Source organism: Oncorhynchus masou, chromosome 1 (genome assembly GCF_036934945.1).
Source record: "Oncorhynchus masou masou isolate Uvic2021 chromosome 1, UVic_Omas_1.1, whole genome shotgun sequence".
NCBI classification, from domain to species: Eukaryota; Metazoa; Chordata; class Actinopteri; order Salmoniformes; family Salmonidae; genus Oncorhynchus; species Oncorhynchus masou.
The window spans coordinates 6,406,354-6,414,857 of NC_088212.1; the positions used below are offsets into that span (position 1 = coordinate 6,406,354).

General features: G+C 43.6%; 1 protein-coding gene across 2 annotated transcripts; it reads right to left on the minus strand.

Moving 5' to 3' along the window:
- Positions 1 to 734: 734 nt before the first annotated feature.
- prdm8b (PR domain containing 8b) lies at positions 735 to 7,449 on the minus strand. 2 transcript variants are annotated; one of them, XM_064972878.1, is made up of 4 exons: positions 7,205 to 7,449; positions 4,792 to 5,016; positions 4,127 to 4,337; positions 735 to 3,441 (listed from the first exon to the last, which is right to left on the minus strand). In XM_064972878.1, exons 2-4 carry the CDS (start codon positions 5,008 to 5,010, stop codon positions 2,081 to 2,083), a joined length of 1,791 nt encoding a protein of 596 aa, XP_064828950.1. In that variant the 5' UTR covers positions 5,011 to 5,016; positions 7,205 to 7,449; the 3' UTR covers positions 735 to 2,080. The 2 variants fall into 2 exon arrangements, with proteins under 2 accessions (XP_064828950.1, XP_064828888.1); XM_064972816.1 differs by having other exon boundaries at positions 4,103 to 4,337.
- Between the last annotated feature and the right edge of the window lie 1,055 nt (positions 7,450 to 8,504).

Consider the following 8,504-nt stretch of genomic DNA (forward strand, 5'->3'; position numbering starts at 1 on the left):
TCTGCGGTCACAGACGGTCTCTTGATTGTCTGTTCATCGGACATCTTCTGTTAATGAAGTGACGCGGAAGGGCAACAACAAAAATATCCTCTAATGTTGCACTTAACGTTAGCATGATACTAACGAAGACGCGGGGAAACAGCTCGGCTACTAAATATATATTGTAAAAATGGTTCTAACTATGATCGTAACGCTACAAATGCTCTGGGAAACGAGGCCCAGATCTCTCAGCATCAGGAAAATCCGACTTTTGCAGACATGGATCAAGCTAAATGTACACCTCTCATGTGATTACGGAATAGGACTGCAGAAAATATAGTTTCATTGTCAGAATCCCGATCTTCTCTTCATTAGCCAACACAGCGTGTTAAGAATGGGCGAAACAAACAAGTCTACTCTTTATGTGTACAAAGCTGAAATAAACGTGCTAACCATAATAAGGTCAATGGCCGTTATATCTTTCAGATGGATTTATGACCATTTTTTTGTCAACCTAAAACATTTACTTGTTTCAAAAAAAAAAAAGATTGGCTCATCTTTCGACCAGTAGTTGCGTTATTCGACGATCTCCAAGTAGGTCTGTGATTTAGTTAGGCATGTGCAACCTTAAACGCTTGGAGTCATGTGGATTCATATTATTAAATTGTATATATTCCTACCTACAACCTTGGTAAATCTAAATTCTTTACATTGTTATTTTGTATAAACACAGGTTCCACACATAGAGATGAAAATAAAGCTATTTTATTGTCAAATCATTCAACATGATCAGGTAAACTATCAAGTAGTGAATTTCAGCATGAAGAAAGAAACACTGAAACTACTGTATTCCCCACTGACACAAAATATTACACTTTGTATTTCAAACAACCCAGGTATGTACATCGTAACTGTATAGATTGCATCAATACCTATTGTCACACGGTGCACTCTGAAATATAGTCAGTCTGTCTGACGTCATATCCTCCTTTGTGTCAATATCATCCAGCCTTTTAAAGTGAACATGAAAAAAACGTATTGAATAGTAAACCATGTAATGTAATTATTTTTTATTTATCATTTTCTATATATGTCTTTATATAATATAAAATCCAAACGTACTGTACATTTAAATACACATATTGTTATTTTCCCTTATTTACCAAATTGTAAGTGCTTCATAAGATAAATTAATTCATTTCTGAAGTCAAAATGCATTACCATAAAGAAACATGACATTTGAAGAAGAAACCAAAAACACACTCAAGGAATGATAATAATTGTCTGTGTTGAAAACAAGTGCTCTTTTAAGTGGTGTATGTCCAGCCAGCCAGCCAGTCAGCCAGTCAGCCAGTCAGTGTCAGCCAGCCAGACAGCCAGCCAGTCATATAGCCAGCTAGCCAGTCAGCTAGGCAGCCAGCCAGTCAACCAGTCATATAGCCAGTCAGTGTCAGCCAGCCTGCCAATCATATAGCCAGCCAGCCAGTCATATAGCCAGCCAGTCAGCCAGCCAGTCATATACCCACTCAGCCAGTCAGCCAGCCAGTCAGCCAGCCAGTCATATACCCACTCAGCCAGCCAGCCAGCCAGTCAGCCAGCCAGTCATATACCCACTCAGCCAGTCAGCCACCCAGTCAGCCAGCCAGTCATATACCCACTCAGCCAGCCAGTCAGCCAACCAGTCATATAGCCAGCCAGTCAGCCAGCCAGCCAGTCATATACCCACTCAGCCAATCAGCCAGCCAGTCAGTGTCAGACAGCCAGCCAGTTATATACCCACTCAGCCAGTCAGTCAGTCAGCAAAAAAGTTCCTGCCCATGGTCTGTGATGTGATACCCTTTTCCCACTATCGTGCCGACTCAAACCGTGCTGTGCTGGCCTGGCACAGGTATACTATTTTCCCATAGTCCTTCATGGTCCATCCCAGCAACGTCAGTGGCCAGACCTTACTGTGCTGGTTCGTCTACAGTATATTCTTTACACGCTGTCCTTTCAAACAAGGCTTCCTTCATCAAAATGCAATTCCGTAACCAGGCCAGTACAGCTCGACTCGGTTCGCCCCCCGTAGCAGTGTGAAAACGGTCTGTTATTGATCTGAATGTCAATTGTGGGAGGTCATGTGACGCGAGAGGTGGTGCCTCTCCCTGAACGACTCGTTACAGATTGGACACTTGAGTTTCTCCTCCCGCCTCCTCTTAACCATCGGCTCCATGGCGAACTCCTTCTTGTGGTGCGACCTCATGTGGTACACCAGGTCAGAGGTCATCCTGAAGGAGGCGTTGCACTTGGCGCACCAGTTCTGGGCGGGCAGACACAGAGAGGTGAAGGAGGGGGGGAGTAAGGTTAATGCTGAGGGCATCTGCAGCTGGATGGGGCCCTGGCTCTTAGGCCAGAAGGCTGTGGCAGCAGCCGCTGCGTAGAGGAACGGGCTCTGCTTGGACATGGCGCCCGGCACGGGGCAGTTGGCGCCCAGCTCGGCGCCGTGGAGTTTGGCGGCCAGGTGGTCAGCCTGGTAGAGTCTAGAGGAGGAGATGGTGTCGCCCACCGCAGGGTGGCAGTCCAGCAGTTTGGGCGTGGTCATGACCAGAGGAGAGATCTGGGAGAAGGAGGAGGTAGCGTGGCGGGAGGGTTGGCTGAATGCGCTCTTCCTCTCCCCGCTGTTCCCCCCACCCTGCTGGACCACGGAGGTGAAGGCGCTCCCTAGCGGAGAGGCCTCCATGCGGGTCTGTGGCTGGACAGGCTGAGTCTCCGACAGAACCTGCCTGATGTTGAGATGCTTCTCCTGGGGAGGGTTGTTGACGGGGCCGGGCCGACCTCCGTCCTTGTTCTCGACGTTGGAGCTCTGGAGGTTTTTGGTGCTGCCACTGGTACCGTGCGTCTTTAGGCTCTGTGGAGACTTCTTGACTTCGGTGAAGGCGCTGCGTTTACCCTCACCACCCGACTCGGTGGACCCCGACCCTGGAGGGGAGAACGTCGGCCCTCGTCTGTTCTCCTCCAGGCCGTACACTCCCCGATAGTTCTGTGCTGAGCTAGCCAGCTCCTCCTTAGACTTGTGAGATTGAGACAGACTCAGAGAAGCCCTGCTACCATCCCTCACTCTGTCCTCCACATCGGAGAACTTCCTCTTCCCAGAGCTCTCGCTGCGGATCTCAGCCTCACGGTCGCTCGGCGGACTGGTGCGACTGTTCTCGAGGTCTCTGGCTAGGTTATGGAAGTCTGTGGAGGGTTTGGCGCTGTCCCCATCCGAGCGGCCCAGTTTAGGGCTCGCTCTGGTGGCTGCGGTGGTGGTAGGGTTGGGGTTCGGGCGCTCAGTGCTTGGCTCCTTACTGGGGACCTCCTCGTCCACACTGCCTGCCGCCATGCTCTGTAGTCTCTTGGTGCAGCGGAACCTCAGATGGGCCAGGAAGGGGAACTCAAACTGGAAGCGCTGGTTGCAGTCAGGACAGGAGTAGGGAGTGGACCCTGGAAATGGATAGAAGGAAAATAATGTCAGTCATTCAGAAAGAAACAAAAATCTTGCTAATATTCAGTATCTTCCTAAAAAAAACAGTAGTGGGTGCTGTAATGTTTTGGTAAAGCTGAAATAGGACCATCGTCTTCTGATGAATTTAAACTATAAATTATAAATACAGAATAGGCATATTGCATTCATTTTTGGACACCTAATTTACACTATTTATTTACCCTCAACTGTGTGTGTAAATGATTGTAAATGTACAATATGGTCTCATTTGTTTTTATTTTGTTTACTTTTATTTAACCTTTATTCATACAATTTTTTCTCATTGAGATAACATCTCTTTTCCAAGCGAGACCTGGTCCATTAGCACCAGGGGGAACAACGTTTCAGACAAAACTATTTACATACACTAACACAACATTAAACAAAACTATAAACACACATACAATAAAACAATTACGTAAAATTGACAACAGCTGTTATATTATATTCTTATATCACTTTGAATTTAAACTGAACATTACTATTGGAATTATTTTGATGGATGATTATCAAGACAGAAACTACAAACCAGCCAACTGAAATGCAATGCTTCAATGCAAACCGTCTCGACCGTCTACACTATTCAGCCATCTACACTATTCAGCCAGGCTACTAACTCACCCTTGGCCTTGATCGGCGCTTTACCGGCACTGAGCAGCAGCAGCAGCTCAATCAGGTCTTTCCCGTACCAGACCAACAGCTCCTCGTCCTTCTCGATCCTCCGGAGAGACCGGTAGAACAGCTGTCCGTTCTTCACGTAGGCCTCGAGGTTCTGCTCGTCCCGGTCCCGCGCCGACTGCACGAGCCGCAGCCACATCAAGCCCTCGGACGTGCTGTTGGCTGCTGACGTGTCCACCTGCGCGTTGAACGGTGACAGAAAGCGAGGCAAATCCGTTAGTTGGACCCAAACGAGAAGTCCGTGCTGCAGCATTCGTTCTAATCGTTAAACGCATAGGCTGTCCAAAAAAAAAATTAATAATAAAAATAGGCTATTTTGAATGTGTTTTGGCTGTGCAACTATTCATTTCCATTATAACCTGCGCGCTATCTTGTAAGATAACACGTCCAATTGAGTCTAATATAAATAATATAGGTTTCACACTACTGTCATGAGAAATATAATTTAAAAACATTTTTTTAAATCTTATTTTTTTATCTTCTACTGTGGTTGCAATAGGCCTAATGATAAATCAACCAAATGGCAGACAATTTAATTCAGTCGGAATAAGGAGATGTAATGAAATCGTAAATAAAGAATATAATGAGTATTATCATTTCGAAAAAAAATCACAATATTATTATTTCCTTACCCGGAATATGTAAGGCGCAGTTCGTTTATCCGTTGATTTGAGCGCTATGAAGGCTATGCTGTCATACAACGACGTGTGGCTCAAAACACAAGGGCCGAAAATGGCATTTTCCGGAATGTCACATGTGGTATAAACGCTGGTGAATATATCCGTTAGACACTGCTGCACTGCTTTGGCGTCGCCGTCCCAAACCAACTTATGTGAGCTGGATTCCTCCATCGTTGGCTGTTGTTTGCCGACAGACAAAAGAGAAAGAGAGAGAGAGAGACAATGAATAAAATAAAATAAAATGTAATATACAAATGGTCTCGATGATGAGGAGGTGAAATAAATTGGCACTCCGTGGGAAGGTTGGCTAAGTACATAGGACTCAGCTGTCAAGGCCATGCTGGACTGGGAAAGTGCTTTTTTTTGGGGGGGGGGCTGGGCGTTTTAATTAATTGAAGTCTATTGTACAATGAGAGTGGCCTATCAATTTCAAAGAGTATGGTTGCTTGCCTATATTTCCGTGGTATTCACAAGTGCTGTTAATAGTGAGAAAATAATTGCATGGGCCTAAACAGAATAATAACAATGGTATTAATGAGTATGTTAATATAGCCTAATAATGATAAACATCAACAACAAAAACAATTATAATAACACATAACACAAGTGTATGATAATAATGACAATAACAATTATATATTATCGTTGGATCCAATATTATTGTTGATAATTATAATATTAATTACGTCAAGCAGCTGAATTAATATCACAAATGCTTTATTCTAGGCTATTGTAAATTCACACTGCAGCCACATCCACCTCAAACTCTAATTTATTACAAGTGTGTAAACTAATTGTAGCCCGTGGAAGATGAAAAATATAGCAGTAAGAAATGACGAGGTCTGTATAAATGAGAGTATATCGAATGGATTTGGAGTGGACTGTCAAAAGTCACCGATTTCACGTCATCTACCCTCTCCGCTCCATTTCTACACGCGCTCTAAACGTATGTCCACTCATTACCATAATCCACTACTTTTCCCTCTCGAGACAGTAATTAAGGCTGCACCCGGAGTTAATTTTTTTTTTCTCATTTACTTTCTGAATTGGTGTATTTTCCGGGTGACGTGGAGACCAGTTCCTCTGGCCTGCAACGCGTTACGCAGCTGGGATCTATGTGCCTTTTCTTTGCCACTTGTTCATTTCAATTACGTGTCGGCCCGAAGAGACACAACGGTGGACACGGCGTGGATTGGCTAAAAACAGGCGCATCTAGAGTAAAATCTGACAAATATTTACAATGTTATAACGATACTGATTGCGCGTCGTTTTTATCTAATTCAATGTGTTATTTTTTTTACATTTTTTACATGTTATTTTTGTGTCATGTTATAGACTATGCCTATATAAATGTTATGCACGTATGCTATTCAACAGATAATGTCTTTTTTATTTGTATTGTTTTTAAAATCATGCTGCCTTGGAGTATCTCCCTTCAGACTATGCAAAACATTGACCATGTAAAGATAGTATGGCATGCATAGTAAACGTGTAATAACAAGGTTTCAAAACACTGACAAGTCGAATATAATATTGGACAGGCCTTACATGTCATCACACCGTGAGATTGTTCCTTTTCTGCTGTCTGATGATGGATCATGATTTGTTTTCCATTCATTTAGCTTTTTGTGTCTCAGACTAAAAGCAAAACACACTGGAGTCTGCATGCGGATCAAAACCAAACCTTCCTCTTTTCAGACGCGCTTCCGTCAAATCGTATCGTTCAAGAAACGTTCTGACCGGCCGAACAAAAAACCAACAACTTTTCTCTTCAGCTGGATTGGTGGAGAGAGAAATAGTTTGTAGCAATTACAATCTCCTCTTATATGGGCAATTATATGTTATCCACCAAATGCAACCCTTCAACTAGAGACCGAAGACGCTTTCAGAAAAGCAATTTTTCGCTCCATCCCCTATATAAAGCGGTTCTTTTGTGACTTAAAAGGTCGCTCTCTCACCAGGGAAAAGCCATACAAAAGCTCCAATGAATATGCATCTGAGCTAAATGAGAGAGAATAGCACCCGGAATGTATGTGCATCCATAAAACTGATGAGGCCAACCCATTCAACCTTCTGCCCTCTATTTCAGAGCGTGTTTTACTCTTAAATCTGGGTGCCTTGTCAGTCTAAAAAAAAAAAAAAACTGTCCTAAATCAATGCAAGTACTGATTTTTTTTCCCGTTTTGTCTCCTCGCCCGGTTACATCTGCGGAGCGCTGTATCCAGTCTTACACGATGGTCCATTCATAGACCGCAGCAAGGATGCTGTCTTGGCTACTGCTTTGTGGTGTTGTCTGTCTTTCTCTCGATTCCTAACAAACCACCCATTTAAAACGCATACCAAATTTAGGTTGTAAACTACGTACCTTTGTTGTTGTTGTTGTTGTTGTTGTTGTTGAAAATAAATAATAATCCACAAAAAATGATGCTGGAATCAATTTGCCGCCTTCGAGAGCAGGTTACGATCAAGTCCTCCCCTCGGCGTCAGTACATGTCCCTGTGTGGTCGTGAAAGTGACAGTGGTGCCGCAGATATAGCCCTTCGCTGCAGAGGGAGGGAGAGAGAAAGAGAGAGAGAAAGAGAGAGAGAGAGAGAGAGAGAGAGAGAGAAAGAGAGAGAGAGAGAGGCATGGAGAAGGGGCGCAATGCACTGGCTGACTGACACACACACACACACGTTTTGTTTGCAGCACATAATATGCCCAATGAGGCGTGTCACTCGGCGTCTCCTCCCTTTAACTCTTCACTGGCCGACTGTCATTTGATGAGATTTATAGGTAATATCCAGGCTACATACAAAGTGCCATAGCCTTGCAGAAAACCTTTTATTTTATTTGATTATTATTAGGCCCATGTCATAGTTTTCAGTTGCGGGAGCACAACATCCTAATATATAGGATTTTATACGAGGCAAATGAAGGATTTTTAACTCGAATAGCTAAAGGCTAATTATTATAATCTAATAATAGATTTTTCACAGTAGAATTGTGTATTCTTCTTCTTCTATTGTATTAGATAAATATTGAATTGAAGCTACATGTATTATAATACTTATGAGATTTTATCTAAATATTGTTATTATTATTTTTATTATTATTATTGTTATTATTGTTATTATTAGCTTATTTGAAGTTCATGTAAAAGACAGTAATATGAATGGATAATATCGACATCGATATCATTCTGTCTCCTTACCATCACCATCATCTCCAAAGTGTTCTTTTCGCAGAGCTACTGCGCCTTTCCTTTCCCGCTGCGCTCCGCACGCGACTCTTCGCAGCAGGGAGTCGGGAGGGAGCCTCGTGGACACCTGCCCGGCCCGTGCCCATCGTCTGGAGCAAAAGGGCCAAGCATCATCTTTATGGATATCATTAGCCGTTCCACTACTGAGCCAACCCGGCTGATGATGCTCCCGAGTGGCGCCAATGGTCTAAGATACTGCATCTCAGTGCAAAGAGGCGTCACTGCAGTACCTGGTTCGAATCCAGGCTGCATCATATCCGGCCTTGATTGGGAGCCATAGGGTGGCGCACAATTGTCCCAGCGTCGACGGGGTTTATCCGGGGTAGGCCGTCATTGTACTGTAAATAAGTATTTGTTAAATATTTGTAAATAAGTATTTGCCTAGTTAAATAAAGGTAAAACATTTTTTAAGTGATAATCTGTG